Genomic DNA, 24,782 nt, shown 5'->3' with positions numbered 1-24,782 from the left:
TCGGACCCCGACCCCGAGACGTTGCCTCAGGCCGAGCCGCAGGCGCCAAAGGAGCAGCCCCTCGCCGCGTGGTCTCCGCAGACCCCGGAGCTGCCCCGCTCCAGGCGCTTCGCCAGAGCCATCGACAGCAGCCGTGACCTGCTGCACAGGATCAAGGTGCGGCGACGAGGGGCGTAGACGGCTGGGAACCTGGCCTCCGGTCCCCGGCGTCACCTCGGAATGGGGCCCCTCGGTGGTCATCTCCCCGGGCCGAGCAGACCCCACTCCGGGCGGTGGGATGCCCGCGGTCAGCTTCCGAGAAAAACTTCCCGTTTTCCGACCTCTGGGCCACAGTCAGATGCTCTTGGGGGTTGCCCAAGTCAGGGCGGAGGTTACCGCCCGCCCCGGGGACCGCCCCTTCCCACTCTGGGTGCCGAGTCCGCACACCCCTCACACCCCTCATGGTTAGCGGCGTCCCGGCGCGGGTGGGCGGGGCCCAGGTAGAGGGGGCGGGGCCATGCCCCAGGTGTATGCTGTGGTGGATGTGCCAGGTGTTTCGGCCTGTCTTTGAACTGTCTGTTCCTTGCCACTTCGTTCGTAGGATGAGGTGGGCGCACCCGGCATAGTGGTTGGAGTCTCTGTAGATGGAAAAGAAGTCTGGTCAGAAGGTAGGCTCAGAAAAGTTATTTAGTGCCTTGTTTTGTGCCAGTTGGGGAATGAAAACTTGATATTTTACTTCTTGGTGTGAATCCCGTGAAATACCGTTCGGTTTACAGAAAACCATCCATATTGTAGAGAAAACGTATCTAACAAGTATCGTGTTTTCTAAAAGAAGATTTAAAATGTAACTAATGAATAAGTTGGAGTCTTTAAAATGGCTTATTTCTATGCCCACTCTTCTATAAAAACTGAATTTATTCTGAAAGTTGTATATAAAACTTTTAACTGCATATGTGTAGATAACCCTTATGAGTAGATAAACTGTCAGAATTTTAAATTCAACCTTCGATTTATTGAGCCGCCTATCATGTAAATGCACAATAGTAAGTACTGAGGGTGTACACGATTCCTGTCCTTAACAAAGTGGAGTTTACCATCCACTTTGCTTTTTTTTTTTTTTTTTTTTTTTTTTTTTTTGACTAGGCAGAGGTGTCAGGTATTTTTTAAAACAAAAAGCTAGAAGCCTTGGAAGAGGTATTTCTAATCATTTTATGATACTTTTATCAGATCCTATTTGATAACTTTATTTACTTCTCCATTCCACACAAATGTGTGGAGCTGGTCATCCCAGGTTTTGAGGAACCATACTTTTAGGAAATGTTTCTGACATCATTTAAGAAAGTAGTACTTCTTTACTACTTACTTTGGGAGCAGTGGAGTCTTGAATTTAAAGAAAAATGATTCTTCCCCCAAGTATAAGTATAGCCTAATCAATATACCTAATTTATGAAAAATATTGTAATCAAAAATTAGACAAATGTCAGCTTTATAGGTGAGGACTGTGTTTTTAATGCAAGTATTTTAGTATGATTCATGTTTACAGTTTAAAAACCATCATTTTACACATTTTCTTTTTTTTCACATCTTAGTTCTTTATATCTCTTATATTTCCACACGTTCAGCATGTCCGGAAGATGAAACCAAGCTTAAAATTTTTTTCTAGAAGGAGCTTTAAGTTAGTAGGACATTGTTTTCCTTCTTATTTGCAGCTGAATTGAATTGATAGAGTGGGTTTACAGGATCTCCTTTCACATTTATTTTTATTGGATGGCTATTTTAAGGAATTCAGTAAAAACTCACTCAAAAATCAATAAATATAATCTGAAGAACAATGGTGTTTTCCTTAAAGAATGTAGAGTAATTTATTTAAGATGTAGACTAACCACATGTTTAGATAAGCTAAGAAAAATTAGTATTTGAATCAGATGGAAAAATTGCTATTGTGCACAAGGTACAATTCAGTTTAGTTATGTTTAAATTGTTAGACTTACTGTTGTCAGTGTTGTTAAGACGGTCATCTCTTACATGTTAAATTTTCATTAACATATAAAAGTGGAATATCTTCTCCTTTAGATAAATGCATGATGTTTTAAGATAGTATTTTTTTTTTCAGTTTTTCAAGACTCCTTTGACCATGAAGCTTATCAATAGTGACTTTTTGCTTATTTTTCAAAGGTTTAGGTTATGCCGATGTTGAGAACCGTGTACCATGCAAACCAGAGACAGTTATGAGAATTGCTAGTATCAGCAAAAGCCTCACCATGGTTGCTCTTGCCAAATTGTGGGAAGCAGGGAAACTAGATCTTGATATTCCAGTACAACATTATGTTCCTGAATTCCCAGAAAAGGAATATGAAGGTGAAAAGGTAATGAAACACGCAGTTCATTTTACAAATGGCATGTTAAATGGTTTAAAAGGTTATATGGGATTCTTTGGTTTGTTTTTAACTATCATTAACTTTTTTAATCCAGATAATGAGTATTTTCCTGAAATTTGAGGCTAAAATCTGTACGTGATATATTTTTCCAGCAGCAATTTAAAATAGAAAATATTGTTGGAGGATTGTTCCAAGGCTATTAACTTTTTATTATAGTTTAATAATATAATTGAACTTCCATGTTTTTACAATTAGGTTTCTGTCACAACAAGATTATTGATTTCCCATTTAAGTGGAATTCGTCATTATGAAAAGGACATGAAAAAGGTGAAAGAAGAGAAAGCTTATAAAGCCTTGAAAATGAAAGAGACAATGGAATCCGACCAAGAAAAAGAGTTGAAAGAAAAAGGAGGCAAAAGCAATGAAAGGAATGACTTTGCTAAAGCTAAGGTAGAGCAGGATAATGAAGCCAAAGGCCGGAATTCAAAACCTGTCAAGAAAAAAAATGATTTTGAACAAGGTGAATTGTATTTGAGAGAAAAGTTTGAAAATTCAATTGAATCTCTAAGATTATTTAAAAATGACCCTTTGTTCTTTAAACCTGGTGAGTGTTAATTCCTTCTCTTAACAAAGTCATCATTACTGAAGTGTTAATTTTCAGAAAATCCAAAATGATACCATCCTGAGTGTATTTGATGTGGTTGATGATTATGCATTGATTTTGTTGTCAGACTAGTGCTTACCTTTTATGTATTTCTTAACAATAATTAAGAACTTAACATGTAGCTCCCACCTAGCATTCCAGGCAGCTAGTTCTTTTGATTTAGCCTCATAGTCATTTAGTGGATTCTCAATATCAAGATATTTGTGGAAAAATTACGGAGAAATGTTGGAATAATATCTCTCCAAAGTAAATCTGAACCAAAGTAGACATGATAAAGTATTGCTAGTATCAATTAGAATTTAAATTACTCAGTTATTTTGTGCCTTCATTCTTTGAAGAAATTAGAGTTCATCAACTTAATTTTATTTCCCAAAAAGCTAATCTATAAAAATTACTGTCTTCGTTTTTGTACAGTGCCTACTGAAACCATTTAATATCTTTAAATGTACCATAGGCTTATTTACTTTTCTCCCATTTTCATTTTTAAAGTTTTTACCATGAATAGATATTATATAGGTATAATTAATAAAGGCAATGAAATATTATGGATTTTATCTGAAAAAAAATAAGATTTTCACCAATTTTTAGTACAGATGATACAATCTACATTTCCAGAATCCAAAATGAAATCAAGGTATATATTTGAAACAGGACATATGTTTGAATATATTTTTTATTTTAATATATATTTGAAACAGGGTTTTTATATCTATATTTTATTAAAATAACTTGTACAGTTATTTATGCCTTAAACAATGGGTAGTGTGTTAAGAATAAGACAGGCGACTCACGAATCCAAATTTGCTTTTCTTTCCCTTCCTATTTTATTGCCAGTCTGAAGGATTTCTGTCATGTTTGAAGTAGGACTTATTTGTTTATTTGTTATAGAAAGGAGTAGATTCATATGAAATTTTAGGTATATTGATAATCATTTTATTCTTATGTTAGGGACATGGAATAAGTAGGGCCATTGCAAAGCTAACTGAATTTAATATATCATCCATGTTTTATAAATGCTGAAGTAAAATATTCCAATGTTAAGGTATACCAGTTTTCAGTGGGAAAATATTTTACATATTTTTAAATAATAATGAATCATTTTCTTTTTTTTTCTTCCATGCAATGATGTCTCAAGGTAGTCAGTTTTTGTATTCAACTTTTGGCTATTCCCTACTGGCAGCCATAGTTGAAAGAGCTTCAGGATATAAATATTTGGACTATATGCAGAAAATATTCCATGACTTGGATATGCTGACAACTGTGCAGGAAGAAAATGAACCAGTAATTTACAATAGAGCAAGGTAAATGAATACCTTTCGATGTGTTTAGCTATATCACACCTTAATGCTATGTTACCAATTTAAAGTCAAGTTCTCCTTGTCTCCTTTCTAAAGTCAACTTGCCATTTTTGGGGAGCTTTTCTTCATGTCTGTTTTCCCATCTATAAAGTGAGTGAAGTGAGTGAAATAAAATGTATTTGTAAAGTACCCTGAAGATTCTTAGATGAAAGGCAGCAATAATAATTTAAACACATGAATAATTAAACCAAAATTACACCCATCATTGGCATCTATAGTTTGCTCTTTAATAATCCCTTATATGTTTTATATACTAGTGCTTTCTTTGTTTACTTTTTATTGTTTTAATTTTTATTTTGAAATGATTTCATACTTATAGAAAAGTTATAAGAATAGTATAAAGAATTTCCGTATACTCTTCACCCAGATTCCACAGATGTTATCATTTTACCACATTTATTTTAACTCTCTGTATATTTGACGTTTTTTTTTTCCCCTGAACCATTTGGAATAAGTTGCAGACATGGTATTCCTTTACCCATAAATACTTCACTGTGTATTTTCTAAAACAAGGACATTCAGGAAATTAACATTGACACAATATTTTTATCAGATCTATAGACCTTATTCAAATTTTTCCAGTTGTTCCAATAATGCCCTTTACAGCAGCAGTTTCATGATGTAATTTGTCCCATTATTGGTGATGGTAATTTTAATTGCTTTGTTGAAGTGGTACCTGCCCTGCACTGTAGAAGTTTGAAAGTCATTTTATTGAAATATATCAAATGAAACATTTATAATTTTTTACTAGTAATTTATAAAAGGGGCATTGGGAGAGAATTTTGAAGCTAATAAGTAGTTTTATGATTATGGATTTTTCCATTTAAATTATTTGGTTTGTTAGAAACGTAATATTTAACAAATCAGCTGTTGCATATTTCCATCAGTACATGCTTTTAATGGTACTTGAAATAGGTGAAATGGTGGAATTTTTTTAGCTTTATCTTCCTATCTTCACTCTAATTTTGTTTAATCTTCTGTTGTACCTAGTTAAATTACCATTTAAAAATTACCACCTTATTTAAATGAATTAAATATGCATTGCTAGTCAGCCTAAAAGAGACTTTTTTGGACCTAGAGGAAATTAGGTTAGCAGCAAGCAATGAATTTTAATTTTTTAAATGGCCTGTAGTTCTCAACCAGTTTGGACTCTTAGTGTTTATTATTTTTAGATATAACATTCTATTTACTGGAAAGCATGAGAAAAATTGACAAATACCAGTGATTGTGAATTGAATCTAAAAAAGATTCTCTAATAAAGATGACATAGATGCATGACCTTATTTTGACTTAGATCCAGGCATTTGATAATAAATGCCTAAACTTATATGTAAGGGAGAGAAGAACATTATGTATCATTGAGCCTCTTTTCTAAACTAAAAATTAAGGCTCTATGAATATACAGGCTACAGAACCACTATCATTAATTTTCTGTTTTCTTAATGAATGATTAATTTATGACTTGCACAAAAATCTAAATGGCAGATGATAGAGAGTTAATATGTTTTTTTTGTCTTTCATTCTTTGGAAAAAGGTAGTGGGTTTCCATTTATATTGTAAAACGTTCCTATCTGCTCTGGATTTTTTATTTAGGTTTTGGCAGTACTCAATAGTGCTAAAAGGGTAGTTGATTCATTTTAGTTAGATTAAATGGGCTGTTGAAATAAAATAGAGAACAGAAAACACAAAGGAAATGTTGTTACCTAATGTTCTATTCATTAGCTTTGTTTTTATTTTACTTAATACAGTATCTATTTGGGCCTCTAAAAGTCAACTCTAATTCTACTCTCTTTTTTTTTTATTGTAATTATTTTAAAAGAACTTAAAGGGACCACCTTTTTTGGAGAGTTCAGGCAGTAAAAGGAGTCATTTCAAACATATTATTTTTAAAAAACCTTAAAGTAAACTTAGTAAATTCATATTTCTATTCATTTGTTTTATGGTACCATTTTGCAGGAAATAAATTTTCTAGCAAAAGTTTTCAGCCTTGTTATTTAGTTTGCTGACTCCTTGATCAGAATCATAAATTAAATGTTTATGCTCTCCTGATCAAGCCTTTTTAGAGTTATTGTACCCCAAGAGTAAATATTTATTGTCTTATCACTTCTCTGTGTATTTATGTGTTTAAAATAGTACCTTTCGGTGTCTGTCGCCTGTTCAAGGTATTTCCCCAGAATCTCACCCCAAAAGACTACTGACATTTCTTTGGCCAGAATTTTAACCACAGGCCACATTTAGCTGTAAAGAATGCAGGGAAACTAGTTTGTAACTGGATACATTGCCTTTCTGAATAATATTGAGATTTTCTTAAATTGAAGAATAGGAACATTGATTATGTGTATATAAATAGATATATTGATTCTGTACAGCAGGTATATTTTGTATAGGCAGATATCCACAAGCCAGTGGAGCAAATGTTCGTGACACTGAAAGACACTCCGTTTGTTGATAGGGGAATCCTTAGTCAATGTATTAGCTCATGTTTTCTATGCATTTTGTACAATACTTGAAACAAAAATCTCTTTTATAATTGGATGGGACCAAAGCCAATAAATGAATGTTTTCCAAAGTGTTCACTCTGTTTTGACAGTATAGATATGGCCTTTTCCTTCTGTTGTTATTTTTTATTATTTTTTTAATCTTTATTTTCTAGAGTGTCTTCTAAAATTAAGCATTGTTCTTTATGAATCTTTCTTTATGCCTTTGGCTGACAGACTCTTGTAATAGATTCAGTGCAGATGTTAATGCTGAATGTTGAAATGGGATTGTTTTTTATACTATGCATTTTAAATTTTGTGGGTTTTAAAACTCATAATAAAATACAAAGTGCATAATTGCTTCTAAAGGCATTTAAGAAGCATTTATAAAAGTATTTTGAATTTCTAAGTTTGTAGATGTAGATTTTTGTGGTTATATAGTATTCTTGTGCAGAATCTACAGATTCTTAAATAAGTAGAAAGAGGCTGTTTGTCATCTGGCATCATTCTATCAGTTACTCAGTCACAAAGATGTTCCAGTAATTTAAGAACTTGTGTCTACATCCCATTCTTTTTAGAGCAGAAATTCCTTAAGAATTTGAAAGTTATCATCCAGCTGAAAAAAATCATTTTCATGAAAAACCATTAATTTGTCCTCTGTGAAAAGAAATCAAGGGATTAAAGTCTAGAATTTGCTTATTTAAAATTTAGAATTCTAAATTAAAGTCTCGAATTCTCCATAGTTTTATATTTTAAAGGAGGAATGACCAAAGAGTCCTAATTTCCAGCCTTCATATCAGTGATTTGAAATGCTTTACTGTTAAAAGGAAGTTACACAAAGCTGATTACTGGCCAAAATATACTGGCAGTTCTTTCCTAGTTGGGAAACTTGGAGTTCATTCTAAGAAGTATGTTTCTCAATGAGAAAGTGTATTTATGTTATTTGGCTTCTTTTAGATTTGATCGGCTTGGAATTATAAGTATAATCAGTGTTTAGGCATAAAGTAATGAGAAAGTTTCTGAGAATGTATGATTACTGCATTGAAATACAATCTGTCTCATGTGTACATTTTCCTGTTCATTTTCATGTGTAAAGTCAATAACAGACTATTAAATTTTTAATGACCATTCTTATTTCATTTTAGATTTTATGTTTACAATAAAAAGAAACGTCTTGTCAACACACCTTACGTGGATAACTCCTATAAATGGGCTGGTGGTGGATTTCTGTCTACAGTGGGTGACCTTCTGAAATTTGGGAATGCAATGCTGTATGGTTACCAAGTCGGGCTGTTTAAGAACTCAAATGAAAATCTTTTACCAGGATATCTAAAACCAGAAACAATGGTTATGATTTGGACACCAGTCCCTAACACAGAGATGTCTTGGGATAAAGAGGGTAAATATGCAATGGCATGGGGTGTCGTAGAAAAGAAGCAAACATATGGTTCTTGTAGGAAGCAACGGCATTATGCCTCACATACTGGAGGTGCAGTGGGTGCCAGTAGTGTCCTGCTGATCCTTCCTGAAGAACTGGATGCAGAATCTATAAATAAGAAAGTCCCCCCAAGAGGAATAGTTGTTTCTATCATATGTAATATGCAGTCTGTTGGCCTCAATAGCACTGCTTTAAAGATTGCTCTGGAATTTGATAAAGACCGATCAGACTTACCTTAACATCACAGATGCAAAATGAACTGTTTCATTTTTTTAAAACATTAAAGTTCCAAAATACATGAGATTTTTAAGAATAAATTTGTAATAGAGTATAATTGAATGCAGAGAATTATATACCTCTAATTGCTTAATTTTGTAATTGTCTTTTATTGTAGGATTAGTTCTTTATACTCAGGGAAGTATAACTATATTGTATTTTTGAAAAAAATGTTAACTATTGGAATAAAATATTCTGATAAAAGTATGTACTTTTGGAATATGTAATATAGAGAAATTTCATTCAACAGGAACCTTCACATGTTATCTTTTTTTTTTTTTTTCCTTTTTTTTAATCCTCCCCTTTGGTTACCAAAAGCTTGTCTCTACATCTATGGGTCTTGTTTTGTTTTGTTTTTTTAGATTCCACATATAAGTGAAATCATATGGTATTTGTCTTTCTCTGTCTGACTTATTTCACTTAGCATAATACCAGCTAGGTCCATGTTGTTGCAAATGGCAAGATTTTATTCTTTTTAATTGCCACATAATATTCCATTGTGTACACACACATACATATACATATATACCACTTCTTTATTCATCTATAGATGGACACCTAGGTTGCTTCCATCTCTTAGATATTGTAAGTAATGCCGCAGTTAACATAGGGGTACATATATCTTTTAAAATTAGTCTTTATTTTATTCAGATAAATACCCAGAAATAGTTTCTGAGTTGTACAGCTGCTTTAAAAGAAATTTTTTTTGAAGGATCCTGTACTGTTTACAAAGTGGCTGCACCAATTTACAATCCTACCAACAGTATACAAGAGTTCCCTTCTCTCTACATACCAGCACTTGTTATTTATTTTTTTATGATAGCCATTCTGACAGGTGTAAGGTGATACCTCATTGTGATTTTGATTTTCATTTCCCTGATGATTAGTGATGTTGAGCATCTTTTCATTTGTTGTCTGTTGGCCATCTTTTTGTCCTCTTTGGAGAAATGTCTATTTGGTCTTCTGCCCACTTTTTAATTGGATTGTTTTGGGGGTTTTTGGTGTTGTATGAGTTCCTTACATATTTTGGATACTAACCCCTTATCAGATGTATCATTTGCAAATATCTTCTCCCATTCAGTAGATTGTTTTTTTTTTTTTTTTTTTTGATGGTTTCCTTCGCTGCAAAAGCTTTTTATTTTGATGTATTCCCATTTGTTTATTTTTCTGTTTACCTTGCCCTTGCCCTAGGAGATATATCCAAAAAGATATTGTTAAGACCAATGCCAAAGAGTTTACTGCCTATGTTTTCTTCTAGGAGTTTTATGGTTTTGTGTCTTACCTTTAAGCTTTTTATTCATTTTGAGTTTATTTTTGTATATGGTATAAAAAAGTGATCCAATTTCTTTTGCACTATCCAGTTTTTCCAGCACCACTTATTGAAGAAATTATCTTTATTGTATATCTTTTTCTCCTTTGTCCTAGATTAGTTGATCATATAAGTGAGGATTTATTTCTGCACTCTCTATTCCAATTTTTTATGTCAGTATATATACTGTATTTTGATTGTTGTAGCCTAGTAGTATAGTTTAAAATTGGGGAGTGTGATACCTCTCACTTTGTTCTTTCTCAAGGTTTCTTTGGCTATTCGAGATCTTTTGTGGTTCCATCTTAATTTTAGGATGAGTTGTCTGGTTCTAAGAATGCCATTGATATTTTGATAGGAACTTCCAGTCCATGAACATGGTGTATCCTTCTATTTATTTATATCTTAGAATTTTCAGAATACAGGTCTTTCACCTTGGTAGTTAAATTTATTCTTAGTTATGTTATGTGTTTTGATGCAATTGTAAATTAGATTGTTTTTGTAATTTCTCTTTCTGATCATTATCATTGATGTATAAAAATAAAACAGATTTCTATATATTGATTATCCTGAAACTTTACTGGATTCATTTACTAGTTCTAATAGTTGTTTGGTGTGGTCTTTACAGTTTTTTGTACATAGTGTTGTGTTATCTGCAAATAATGAGCGTTTTACTTCATTCCTAATTTGGATGCCTTTTATTTCTTTTTATTGCCTGATTACTATGGCTAGGACTTCCAATACTGTGTTGAATAGAAGTGGCAAGAATGAGATTCCTTGTCTTACTCCTGATCTTAGAAGAAAAGCTTTCAGTTTTTTACCGTTGAGTATGATTTTAGCTGTGGGTTTGTCATATATACCCTTTATTATATTATGTTCCTTCTATACCATTTATTGAATGTTTTAATTATAAGTGGATGTTTTATCTTGTCAAATGCTTTTTCTATATCTACTGATATGATCATATGATTTTTATCCTTTTATTTTGTTAATGTGGTGTGTCACATTGATTGATTTGTATATGTTGAACCATCCTTGTACCCCTGGAATGAATCCCACTTGATCGTGTATTAAGTAAAAAGATGTATTACCTTTTTAATGTATTATTGAATACTGTTTGCTAATACATGGTTGAGAATTTTTACATCTTTATTCATTAGAGATATTGGTTTGTAATTTTCTTTTTTTGTATTGTCCTTGCCAGACTTTGGTGTCAGGGTAATTCTGGTTTCATAGAATGAGTTAGGCAGTTTTTCCTCTTCAATTTTTTGGAAGAGTTCAAGAAGGATAGATGTTAAATTATCTTTGAATGTTTGGTAGAATTCACTAGTGAAGCTATCTGGTCCTGAACTTTTACTTTTTTTTTTTTCATTTATACTCATTTTATTTATTTTTTATTTTCATTTTTATTATGGTGACATTGGTTAATGAAACCCGGTTAAGTTTCAGGTATACAATTCAACAGGAAGGCATATATATATATATTGTATTGTGTGTTCACTGCCCATAGTTAGACTTCTTTCTGTCACCACATATTTGACCTCTTTTACCCCATCTACCTCTCCCCTTCCCCCTCCCCTGACCTTTTGGTAACCACTAGTCTATTGTCCATGAGAATCTGTCTTGTTCCTTTGTTGCTTTTAGGTTTATATCCCACAAATAAGTGAGATCATGTGGTTTTCAACTTTTTCTGTCTGTCTGATTTTGCTTACCATGATTATCTTGAGGTCCATCCATGTTGTCGCAAATGGCAGTATTTCACCTCTTTTTATGGCCGAGTAATATTCCATTGTATATGTGTATCACAGCTTCTTTATCCAATCATCTATCGTAGGACACTTCAATTGCTTCCATGTCCTGGACACTGTGAATAATGCTGTTATGAATATTGGTGTGCAAATATCTTTTTGGATATGGGTTTTCAAGTCTTTGGGGTAAATACCCAGTAAAGAGATTGCTGGATCATATGGTAAATCAATTCTTAGTTTTTTGAGGAGCCTCCACACTGTTTTCCATAGTGGCTGTACCAATTTGCAATCCCACCAGCAGTGTATGTATGAGGATTCCCTTTTCTCTGCATCCTCTCTAACACTTGTTATTACTTGTCCTGTTGATAACAGCTATTCTAACAGGTGTGAGATGGTATCTCATTGTGGTTTTAATTTGCATTTCCCTAATAGCTAGCAATGGTGAGCATCTTTTCATATGTTTGTTGGCCATTTGTGTGTCTTCTTGGGAGAAGTGTCTGTTCAGGTCCTCTGCCCTTTTTTTAATTGGTTTATTTTTATGTTGTTATTTAGTTGTATGAGTTCTTTGTATATTTTGGATATTAGGCCCTTATCGGAGGTGTTGCTTGCAAATATATTTTCTCATTCGGATGGTTTTCTCTTTACGTTGCTGACAGTTTCTTTTGCTGTGGAGAAGCTTTTTAGTTTGATGTAGTCCTATTCATTTATTTTTGCTTTTACTTCCCTTGCCTTTGAAGTCAAATTCATAAAATCCTCTTTTAGTCCAAGGTCCATGAGTTTAGTTCCTATGTATTCTTCTATATAATTTATTGTTTCAGGTCTTATATTCAGGTCTTTAATCTATTTTGAGTTAATTTTGATGTGTGGTAATAGTCAATAGTCTAGTTTAATTCTTTTGCAGGTGGCTTTCCAGTTTTCCCAGCAAGAGGCTTTCCTTGCTCCACTGTATGTTTTTGGCTCTTTTGTCGAAAATTATTTGCCCATATAAACAAGAGTTTACATCTGGACTCTCGATTCTATTCCACTGGTCTGTGTATCTTTCTGCCAGTACCAAGCCGTTTTGATTATTTTTGCTTTGTAGTATAATTTGAAGTTGGGCAGAGTGATGCCTCCAGCCTCGTTCTTTTTTCTCAGGATGGCTTTGACAACTCAGGGTCTTTTCTTCCATACACATCTGATGATTTTTTGTTCTATTTCTTTAAAAAATGCTGATGAGATTTTGATGGGGATTGCATTAAATCTGTATAACGCTTTAGGTAATGAGGTCATTTTAACTATGTTGATTCTTCCAATCCAAGAACACGGAATATCTTTCCATTTCTTTGTATCTTCTTCAATGTCTTTTAATAGGGTCTTATAGTTTTCATTTTATAGGTCCTTCACATGTTTCTTTAGATTTATTGTTAGGTATTTTATCCTTTTTGTTGCAATTGCAAAAGGAATTATTTTTTCTACTTCTTTTTCTGACACTTCATTATTAGAGTATAGGAACGCTATGGATTTTTGAACATTGATTTTGTGTCCAGAAACTTTACTGTATTTGCTTATTGTTTCTAGTAGTGTTCTTGTGGAGTCTTTAGGGTTTTCTATATAGAGAATCATGTCATCCACAAATAGAGACAGTTTTACTTCTTCATTTCCTAGTTGGACGTCTTTTATGTCTTTCTCTTGCCTAATTGCACTCACTAAGACCTCCAATGTTATATGTCATAGTGGACAGCCTTGTCTTGTTCCTGATTTTAGAGGAAAGGTTTTTAGTTTTTCACTGTTAAGTATAATGATGGCTGAGGGTTTGTCATATATGGCTTTTATTATGTTAAGGTACTTTCCTTCTATACTGATTTTGTTAAGTGTTGATCATAAATGAATGCTGTATCTTGTCAAAGGCTTTTTCTGCATCTATTGATATGATCAATTGGTATAGAAGGAAAGTACCTTAAAACATAATAAAGGCCATATAAGACAAACTTTTACTTTTAGGAAAGGTTTTTATGACTGTTTCAATTTCCTTATTGTTGATCAGTCTATTTAGATTTTTCAGTTCTTCATGATTCAGTCTCAGAAGGTTATAAATTTCTAAGGACTTATCCATTTCTTCTAGGTTATCGAATTTGGTGGCATAAAGCCTTTCATACTATTCTTGTATAGTCCTTTTATTTCTGTGATGTCCCTTGTAACCTCTCCTCTTTCATTTCTGATCTTGAGTCTTTTTTCCTTAGTCTAGCCAGAGGTTTGTCAATTTTATTAATCTTTTCAAAGAATCAGCTCTTCATTGCATTAATTTTTTTTCTCTAGTCTTTTTGTTCTCCATTTCATTTAATTCTGCTCTAATTTTTATCATTTCCTTCCTTGTACTGACTTTGGCTTCATTTCTTCTTTTTCTAGTTCTTTAAGGTGAAATTTTAAATTATATATTTGAGATTTTTCTTCTTTCTTGAGGTAGGCCTGTAATGATATAAACTTCCTTTTTAGTACCACTTTTGCTGTACCCCCAAAATTTTGATATGTTGTATTATCATTTTCATTTGTCTCTACGTATCTTTTGATCTATTTGTTCTTTGACCCAGTCACTGTTTAATAGCATGTTGTTTAATCTTCACATGTTTGTGATTTTTCCTGCTTTCTTTTTGCAGTTTATTTGCAATTTCACAGTACTATGGTTGGAAAATATGCTTGGTATAATTTCAGTCTTCTAAATTTGTTGAGGCCAGTTTTGAGTTTCAACATATGGTCTATCCTTGAGAATGTTCCACATTCGCTAGAGAAGAATGTATATTCTGGTGTTCTGGGATATAAAGCTCTATAAATATCGATTATGTTCATTTGATCTAATGTGTCATGTAAGGCCAATATTTCCTTATTGAGTTTTCTGTCTGGATGATCTATCCATAACTGTCAGTGGGGTATATCAGTCCCCTACTATAATTGTGTTTTGTCAGTTTCTCCCTTTAGTTCTATTAGTAGTTGCTTTATATATTTGGTGCTCCCAGGTGGGATGCACATATATTAATGAGTGTTATATCTTCTTGATGTATTATTAATTATGAAATGTCCTTTATCATTACAAAATGTCCATTTTTGTCTCTTGTTACCTTTTTTTATCTTGAAATCTATTTTGTCAGATGTAAGTATGGCTATTCCCGCTTTTCTCTGGATGCCATTTTCTGGAGATTTTTTACTTTCTTCCTGAATTCCCTTGTTATCTTGGTTATTCATTATGTTTAATGGATTATTTCTCTGCCTGGGCATTTGTGGGAATGAAATCTTTTTAAAGAATTTGACACTTCACTGTTTAGCAAGCTGGTAAGTAGAGGTCTTTCTTTTGTTTTCTAGTAGGTGGCTCTGAAGTTCAAGTTTTTATTTTCTCTTACCTGCACTATTGGAGCTTCTGGGGTCTCTGGGGTGGTTTCACCTTGGTGGTGGAAAATGCTCCATATTCCCTGAGGAGGTGGGCATCCCTGTTACGACCCAATCATCTCAGTCTCAGGACAGCACTCCCATGGATTGGAAGTGGTGGGCTATGGGTCTCCTTCCTGTAGCCAGAAGCTGCTGGCAGGGCTGCTCTGAGTTGACCGAGCTGCCTCTACCAGGCTGTACCACAATAGGCCGGGGATGGATGTGGGGAAGGGAGTGGGTTTGTACATCCACAGTTCTGCTTTTCCTCATGGGTTTATTTGCAATGAATACAGACCACTTAGGCGGAAAGTTTTTTCCAGTCTTTTATAATATGCCAAATGAAGATTTTACTGCCTGGCAGAACACAGTGGGATGGGGTAGGCGGATTCCTGAATCTGTTGAGTCCTTTGCCCAGTACTGGTGGGCATTGGAGTGCTATGATTTTATTTGCACCATTTTTCGGCTCCTGACCCTGGACCAAGCCTCCGTGTGTGCCAGCCGCCCAAGCCCTATTGCTGTCTCTGCGCCTACAGTCTGGTCTGGCCAGTCCTTTACTGCTATCGCGTCCGCTAGGGCTAAAATGAGTGTGGGGATTCATGCAGCTCTGTCTCTGTCCTCCCTCCCTGTCCCATCTCTGCTGTTCACTCAAATATGTCCATCTGCAGATGTCTCAATGCACAATGTCTCAGATGTGTTTGTGTGTTGAACATGGAATCCTTTAATTATAGCTGTCCTACTTGTACCTTCAAGGGGAGAGACCTGGAGGTCCTCTCACGCCACCATGCTGCTGACATATCCTAATTTTATTTATTTAATTTTTTTTCTTTTTGCTCTTCTGATTGGTTGATTTACACTAGTCTGTCTTCCAGGTCATTGATCAGTTCTTCTATATTAGCTAATCTTCTGTTGATTCCTTCTAGTGTATTTTTTATTTCAGTTATTGTATTCTTCAGCTCTGCTTGATTCTTTATTATACTTTATTTGTTGAAGTGCTCCCTAAGTTCTTCTATTCTACTCTCAAGTTTGGGGAGGATCTTTGTGACTGTTTCATTGAATTCTTTATCAGGCAAATCATTTATCTTTGTTTCTTTAGAGTTCTTTTCAGGGGAGTTTTCTTGTTCATTCATTTGAGAAGTATTCTTCTGTCTTCATTTTGTTGTACTTTCTATGTTTGTATATATAAATTAGACAAAAAAAATGATCTTTCCCTGTCTTGAATAAGTAGGCTTATGTAGAAGCAACCATGCTGTAGGCTGTGTGTGTGGATGCTTTTGGCAGGCCAGTTGGAGCTGTGTGGGTGGGCATGGCATCTGGGGTGCTAGCCTACTGAGCAGGAGTGGTTCTGTGTAGGGAGACCTGCTCCTATTGTAAGCAGCTAAAACAGACTCAGGCAATGTATGCAGGAACATGATGCTGTCACCTTGCAGATAAGCCAGAGCACCTGAACAGAACTCCCACCCACCCTAACAATGGCGCTCACCAGTACCTCTAGCCCCAGGGAATCCCTACAGATCCCATAGAGCTCCTGTGATTTCCCAGCCTTCTCTATTCGCTTTCTTTCATTGTTCAGAAGCTGTTTACTTATCCCTCCATTGTCTCTCCGAGGTAATTGCTCTCTATATAGGTGTATACTTTAGTGTGCTCATGGGAGGGCCACTGCCATCTTGGAAACCCTAGTCTTTTAATATGACAGAAATAAGATAATGAGAAATGGTATATTAGTTTATCTATTGCAATTTAAAAGAGCAAACATTTATTATCTTATGGTTTCTGAGGCCCAGGAATTTAGGAGTAGCTTGGCTGGATGGGTCTTGCTCCAGAGGCTCTCATGAGGTTGCAAACGAGATGTTGTTATCTAAAGGCTTCTCTGGAGCTGGAGAAAATGCTTACAAAATGGCCAACTCACTCCTGGGTGGCAAGAATCAGCCTTCTGGCTTGTTGGTGGCAGGGGCCTTAGTTTCTCACCATGTGAGCCTCTCTGTAGGATTGCTTGAGTATCTTAATGGCATGACGATTGGCTTCCCCCAAAGCAAGTGATTTAAAAGAGAGATTGAGATTGAGAGAGAAACCATCCAGGCAAAAGTCAAAGTATTTTATAACCTAGCCTCAGAAGTCATATACCATTACATTTGCTATATTCCCTAGATCACACAGACCAATCCTGCTACAGTCTTGGAGGGATTACACAGAATGTGAATATCTGAAGGTGGTGATCATTGGGGATCATCTTAGAAGTTGGTTACCATAGTCTGACTTCTGGCTCCCAATGATTCATGTCCTTCCCACATACAAAATACATTTACCTACTCCCAAGTCCTCCAGAAATTTCATTCCGTTATAGCATCAGCTCAAAGCACAGAATCTATCATTTAAATTAGGTCTAGATGTGGATGAGGCTTCTTATGGGTAGTTCCTTAAATATAGCAAATTAAGGGATCTGAAGGCCCATGAACTAAAAACAAGTTATTTGCTCCCCACGTGTACAATGTACAATGGCCCAACATATGTAGGATAATTGTTATATACCCTTCTGTTCAAAAACGAGAGAAATAGGAGACATGCAAGAGTCACAGGAATTCTGAAATCCAACCAGACACAGGTTGGTAGCTCCCTGATTAGTACTCAAGGCTTGGGAATAATTCTTGGCTCTTTGGCCAAGTTCCCTGGGCTATGGTTTCTGCCCCATGTGGGTTTGTTATTTTTATTTATTTAATTTTTTCATGAAAGGTAGCATGTGTTTGCAGCCATGTGTATATATCCATATCTAATACATAATATTAATTTGTGTCATTTACATTTATACAAATAGTATCATAGTATACATGTTTTCTACATTCCCTTCTTAACATGTTTTTGTGATCTGGTCAAGTTGATATATATAAATCCCATTTATTTTAATTGCTTAAAATATTACATTATGACTATATTATCTGTTTTCTTACTGATTTTTTTTTTTACTATTATAGACAATGCTGAAAAAAACATACTTTTCTTGGGTTGAATCATATGAAATTGCTGTTTCTATAAGTCAAAAATGTTTGAATATACAGTTTTATATGGTTGGACCTAATTCTGTTGTTCGTATGCCAATACTTTTAACATCTGAGTTTTAATTTTTGACTATACAATGGATGAGAAATGGTATCTTTTACTTGCATTTATCTATTTAGTTAAGTTAGACCTACTTTCATATGTTCAATGTTCATTTAGATTTCCTCTAACATAAATTTCCTACTTATATTCCATGCTCATCCAGAATAGGGGTAACAAATAAAGCATTTCTGTAAGAATTGATCATGGACATGTTCGTGGATTACAGAATAATCTTGAGAAATATTGGAGTTCTCTCAAAATGTGATAAATTAATGGCCACAAATTCTTCCCATTCCATTGGGCATGCTCTTTTGCAATGTGATTTTGCCATTCTTCCCAGCCAAAGGTAGAATGTTTCTCTCCTGCCTTGAATCTGGGCTGACCTTGTGGCTCAATTGGACCAAAAGATTGTGGTTGAGATGATGTTGCTCAAGTTCCAGAGCTTAGGCTTTAAGAGGCCTTCAAACTTCTGTGTTCACCCTCTTAGAACAGTGCCCCAGGACTTCCACATAATACAGAAGCCAGAACAGCTTCCTGGAGCATAGACCACATGGAGAAGAAGTGAGATGCCCTAGCTGCCAGACACATGACTGAAATCATTTTGGACCTTCCAGACCAGTTGAGCCTCCAGATAAATGCAGCTGTAAAAGTGAGCCCAGGTGAGACCAACCCATGGAATCATGAGAAATAATAAATTATTACTTTAAGCCACTAAATTTTGTGGCTTGCTTTGCAGCAATAGTTAACACAGCTATGCCCTGGTGTGGTAACAAGGTGGGTAAAGAATTTGGGAGAAAAATAGAACTTGAAAGTAATTGGATAGGATCCTTTTTATTTAAAAAAAATACTATTAACAGAGCACTCTGCCAGGCATTGTGCTAAGCACTTTGTATATGTTGTCTTTTTTATCTTCAAAATAACTCTATTAAGTAGAAATTACTATCCTTACTTTGCCCAAGGTCATACAACCATTAACCATTAGAACTCGTTTGAAACCCAGGTATATCTGACTGTAAAGTTTGTTCTAACCATTATCTTCCCATAAAAAAAGCATTTCTAAAAATTTACAGATCCAATAAAAGCCACACTTTAGTGGTATGCAATTTTATAGATGGTGTTTAGTAAAATTTTTTAATCACATAAAACAAATACAAATAAATCTATATTGGGATTTTAAATAGTAAATCTGGCTACAAATAAAAATACACAACTTTCTTACTACACAAATTAATATACAGACAAGGATGACACAGTAGGGTCATGCTTTTACACATCCCTTCAATGTGGTAAAAATGAGAATGGCACTGTAGTCTGATCCGTTTTAAGAAATTGTGCAGTGCCCAAAAAGCATACTCATTCCATTAGAAATTGTGGTTAAGAATGACATTAAAATGATCACTTTAGCTTTTATGTGTTTTTTTTTTTTTCAAATGGCTACTAAAGTTAGAACCTAACTACTTAATAAGTGCAACTGTTGGGTATTTCTTTGGGCCACAGGACTCCATGAAAAAAAGATGCCATAAACCAAGAAATTTTGGGAACCACTGCATTAGCTATCGCTCCATATATTAAATATACACCAAACTTTCCATAGTTCTTCAGTTCTTGTGCAAAATTCCTCTATAAATCAGTATGTTAAAGGATCAGTCTCTCAGATTGGGGTATATATGTAGGAAAAAGTCTTGCTAAAAAATGCCTGTCTTAAGTTCCAGCTTTAAAGGTAACAAGTAAAATAGAAGCAATTATCCCAGTCCAAAGAGGAACTGTATAGTGGGGATAAAGATGCACTCTACTTCCAACCTCCCCAGGGTTATTTCATAAACTATAAAAATGACAATGAACACTGGAGCCACTCAACATACATGTGTAGTCAGGTGTGCTTACCTGCCTGGACCAGAGAATTCAATACCATCTATCATCCCCAGCCAGGATTTCCTAAGGTAAATCATGCCATCTTGATTCCTCCTATCAAATTTTCTATCCCAAAAGGAGCTTCCTACAACTCAGGTTCTCAAATACAGTTATTGTCCTAATTATGCAGTATATTAGGGCCACATAAATCCAAGGCATTGCACTGTGATTGTTACATTAACTGTGTACTTCTAAAATGTGTTTCCATAGTTACAACAGCAAACCTATATTTAGAATTAATAATGGACTCCTTCCCATTTGTAATTATTTAGCCCCATCCATAGCAATTCGGAAAAGGACTGAATATCAAATATTTGGGGTTTCTACTCTTGAAATGAGGCACAAACTAATCAGAATACATTTTTTAAATGTTTAAAAGAAACTCAGAGTGTACATACATGTATAGCATAAGCACACATACTTTGAAAAATAAAAAGTAAGCATTTGCCCATAATCAAAACTTTATTGAAAAATTCACACCAAAATAGGAGATCATTGTTGTATACTTACAAAATTAAATGTAATTACATTATCTTGGTAAATTAGAATTACTGAACTGATAAGGCTTTCTGTGATGTAACAAATTCAGGAAGTTGTGTGGATCATTAGTGTTGCTTTCTTCTAAATGAACACCCTACAAAGGAATCACAAGAACATGTTAAGCACAAGTCTATTCTATCTTTGGTATAGTTTTAATCGCAAAAAGTACTTAAGTAAAAAACTTAAGTTTTAGGAATATTACATCAGCATTCTTACATAGGTTTATTTGTCCTTTTATACCAGAAATTTGCTATAAATAAATCTTTTATATTTGAATTTACTCTAATGTGATGTGACTACAACTGTCACTCCTGTTTCTCAGATGCTATAAGGAATATGTTTAAGACCATGATTCTGAATTCAACAGTTAAACTTTAATGTTGGCATGACATAAAGGTTCCAGAAGTCTTGCAAGTACATTTTTAAATAAGAAAAATACTTCATACTTGTACCTTACCAGGTCATACCAAATAGATCTTGGATTTGTTGCCAACCCACTTATAACTCTTCCAGTGAAAATAACATGGAATTCACAGCTCCCCAAAATATCACAAGCAAATTTCAAGTGTCATCATGGAATTATAACTCTACAAGTAGTATTATGAAAAACTATTATATTTTCTTACTGCACAAAAGTGAAAGTAGAATTAAAATTAGATTTTCATATTAACCCTTAAGTAGTTACTCACAGAAATCAAACCTCTAGAATTTAAATTTATACATTATCTGTTGCTTAGCTAGCAATGATAAAAACTGTCCTAAGTCTCATGTACCAAATATATAGGAAACAAAATATTTACAAGAGATATTTTTAAATCCTATGGTTTAAAAAATCCATGTCCTATTGTATGTATTCTTTTGCTCCATTCTGATTTATGTTTAATATTCTAAGTTAAGCAAACTGACTAAATACAACAGAATTAGGTGTTCCAAACTAAGAAAAATAATATTCAAAGGAGTTCTTTGCAAGGTCAAGAGTATAAACTTATCCAATTAAACAGGGCAGTCTTTACTGAAAGAGCACACAACGAAAGAAAAATTATTTTGGTAATCATGATTTTAAGATACAGACATTTACAATCATAAAATTTCATCACTGGGTTAGAAAATGCTAAATGATATACCTTCTGTAAGTCTGGCCTTTCCTCCTGTGGGCTGGCACAACACTGTTGAACAACCTACACAAAGAACCACGGTCTGAGCATGGCTGAAAACCGTGGTAATCTTGTAGCAACCTAAAAAAAGGTCAACAAAAGCAGAAGAAAATATTTCAACATATTTCCAGTAAAGACTTTATATTAAGTACTTTAGTGCTGTGCAATAGCAAGCCACATGTAACAAACTTTCTAGTAACCACATAAAAGTTTTTTAAAAATAAGTGATAATATATTTTATTGAAATCAATATTTCCAAAATATTATCATTTTAACATGTAATCAATGTGTGTGTGTGTGTGTGTGTGTGTGTATGCTACATCTTCAAAATCTGTTGCATATTTTATATTTAAAGACTTTTTCCTTCTGACTAGCCACATTTTAAGTGTACCACATATAGTTAATGGCCACCGTATGGAGCAGCACAGCTTTACACTAAAGAATCAACATACCTCTCATTGCATCATGAAAAAGAAAACTCATATTATCAGCTTAAAGTAAATCAAATAGCACATCCACTTTGGAGTTCCATCTTCAACCTCCCTCCCTGCCAAAAAATGTTTCTACAGTGGTTTGAATCGTTTACTGTGAAAATGTCCAATTCTGTAACCACACTTCTACTCTACAGAGGATCCTAATGTAGCTAAATATACACACCACACTAGCAACCCCTATAGAAATTTTCCTTGGGAAAGGAATTAAATTTGAAATTTTACCTGGGCATTTTACATCCATAAAATAAGAATTTGGACTTTGAACTAGCCGTTTCTTTTTGTGTTTTTTCTTTTCCTCTTCCAAGGACGGATGTAGTAAATCTCTAGCCAACTGGATTTAAAAAAAAAAAAAAAAAATATTATTACTACTAGAATGAGACCACAATCCTGGAATCCATACATGAAATATATTTGCAAAACTAAAAATAAGTCATGCTCAGCAGAGGCAACACTTCAAAGCGATTAGTTATGTTTTAAAGCTTAACTTTCATCAATACTTTTTTATAATGCCTGCGTTCTCCCAGTCCCGGTAAAGGGGCTCCCTGACGATCAAGGAACATATGGTAAGGTTAACCGCGTTCTTCTTTACTCAGCTCAATAACAAGTCTCCAATAAAAACAAAACTGTGGTGCTGAGTAAGAACGTGACCCTGACCCTGGCCCGCTGAGCAGAAATCGCTGAGGTAGGCACCCGAGAGAAGGCCAACGTCGGGGTGATTCCTGCCCCCCGTACCCCCAGGGTTCAACGCCTGATCTGACAGGACCTCGGAGTGGCTGAGGCGTGACCGTCCTTGACGGAGTTACCATGTGAGGCAACTGAGAAGACAGTTATTAAAAAAGAAACAAGCAAGGAAATCGCTTCCGAGAGAAGGCAGAGGGAACAAGAAGACTCCAAGGATCACAGCCTCCCGGGCGCCCACCAAAAGCCAGACGGCTGATAAGCTACCCGGGGAGCCCGGGGAGCTGTCCCCTCCCAGCCGCCGACTCCAGATCGCAGCTCAGTGAGGCCCCAGCGCCTCCCGGCCCCACACCCATGCCGGCCGGCCGAGCCGCGCTGCCCGGGCAAGTCCCGACGAGTCCGCCCCGCGCGAGGAGGCTGCGCCGTCGCAGCGGCGTCGCCGCGTTCGGCAGGGAGCCCCAGGGGCCGGCGGATCGGTCCGGCTAGCCCACCCCCGGCCCCTGGACAGACAGAGAAGTCCGAAACACACGCGAAGCTCGAAAGTAAACAACTCACAGGCATGTTGATCCCTTAGCAAGCCCAGCCGGTCCAGGTCTCCGAGGTGACAACGCTGGCGAGCCGCACGCGAACAGGCGCAGCACCAACTTCCGGCATAGAGGAGGCTGGGAGGAGCGGAGGGGCGGGGCGGGCGGGCCGTCCACTCTAGGCGCTCCTCTCGCTGGTGGGAAGCGGGACGGCTTCGGCCCGGGCCGCGAGTGCCTGTTGGTGTGGGCTCTGAGGGTCGTACCAATCCGAAGTTCCACCTTCTGCGAACCTAACGGGCTCCAGGCCTGGGGCTGCCGGCCGTAAAGCTCCGCAGTGACCTGCTGTTCCCAAGGCCAGGTTTAGACGGTGTGTGCCTGGCTAGGAAGCCGCCTTGGGCTCAGGCCGCGGGGAGGGAGCACCGACGGCCTCGCAGAACCCGGCTGGCCGACCCCGGACGGCTCACTGGGCCGCTCGTCCAAGGCCCCGCTTTCAAATCCCTCTGCTGTCGATTCCCTCTGCAGGCGTGCACACGGGGCGATGCCACTGTTCTCTGTTCTTTTGTGTATTAAAAACAATATTATTGATTAGAACTTAACATGTACCAGCGTGATTATGAAACAGACTCGTGTCCTTGTGCATCCAGCTTCCAAGGTACTGGTTATTAAGTTCTTTGTGAGGATGCGGCTGTGCCCTTGGGTTCGCTTTGCCCTGAAAAAGTTTTTAAGAAGCACGGATTCGCTGTCATGCTTAGTGCCCCCACCCACCCCCACCCCCCCAGGAGCTTTGCTGTCCTCTGAGGAGTATGCGAACTTTCCAGAGAGGACGACTGGTGCCTGAAAAACATGGGGTGTCACCGATAGCCAGATGTTTTTGATGAGGACAAGCTTGAAGGATGGATGTGAGTGAATGTGATCGAAACCTAAGAAACCAGGAAGACACTTGATCAGGAAATTGTCCTGGATAGACATTCTCAATCACCTTTTATTTCTCTTTGTTTGCAAAAATAATATAATACACATTTTGGAAAATAGAAGGGAAATTCAAATCACCATCCAGATATTCCAAACATTTTTTTATTCACCGGCATATAGGTTTGTTTTGGGTTTTGTTTAACATAACTGGTATCATCTTGTTCATATTCCTTTGTAGACTTGATTTTCCCCCTACTGACTGTATAATCCACATTGTTCCATGTTACTACATATTTTTCTAATTCTGACTTTTAATGGGCTCATAGTATTCATCATATGAATATCCTCCTTGCATCCATAGGCTAAATTGGAATTAGATTTGGATTTTTTGATATTTAATATTGTAAATATTAACAAATACTAAATATTTTCAGACAGATAAATATATAGAATAAT

The 24,782-nt window shown here is 35.9% G+C and overlaps 2 protein-coding genes across 2 annotated transcripts; one reads left to right on the top strand and one right to left on the bottom strand.

Annotated features, from left to right (window-relative positions):
* Positions 1-8,797, top strand: LACTB (lactamase beta; the record flags this gene model as incomplete). The annotated part of the gene is made up of 6 exons (XM_006920286.3): positions 1-156; positions 581-647; positions 2,155-2,345; positions 2,613-2,961; positions 4,157-4,322; positions 8,002-8,797. Coding segments are annotated over 6 exons (1,461 nt in total), but the record flags the coding sequence as incomplete, so codon positions are not given.
* An 11,670-nt stretch (positions 8,798-20,467) lies between these two features.
* RPS27L (ribosomal protein S27 like) lies at positions 20,468-23,578 on the bottom strand. Its single transcript, XM_006920285.3, has 4 exons — positions 23,446-23,578; positions 22,435-22,543; positions 21,689-21,799; positions 20,468-20,658 (listed from the first exon to the last, which is right to left on the bottom strand). The coding sequence occupies exons 1-4, from the start codon at positions 23,449-23,451 to the stop codon at positions 20,630-20,632; spliced, it is 255 nt and encodes an 84-aa protein (XP_006920347.1). The 5' UTR covers positions 23,452-23,578; the 3' UTR covers positions 20,468-20,629.
* Positions 23,579-24,782: the final 1,204 nt, after the last annotated feature.

This window comes from Pteropus alecto, unplaced genomic scaffold, assembly GCF_000325575.1.
Source record: "Pteropus alecto unplaced genomic scaffold, ASM32557v1 scaffold86, whole genome shotgun sequence".
In the NCBI taxonomy this organism is placed as follows: Eukaryota; Metazoa; Chordata; class Mammalia; order Chiroptera; family Pteropodidae; genus Pteropus; species Pteropus alecto.
This window is presented reverse-complemented; position numbering and strand designations above follow the sequence as displayed.

Coding starts and splice junctions, on each gene's coding strand:
- RPS27L (XM_006920285.3), bottom strand. Junction 21,800..22,434: donor TATGGATGTAAAATGCCCAG/GTAAAATTTCAA, acceptor ACCTTTTTTTAG/GTTGCTACAAGATTACCACG. Junction 20,659..21,688: donor AAAGGCCAGACTTACAGAAG/GTATATCATTTA, acceptor ATTCCTTTGTAG/GGTGTTCATTTAGAAGAAAG.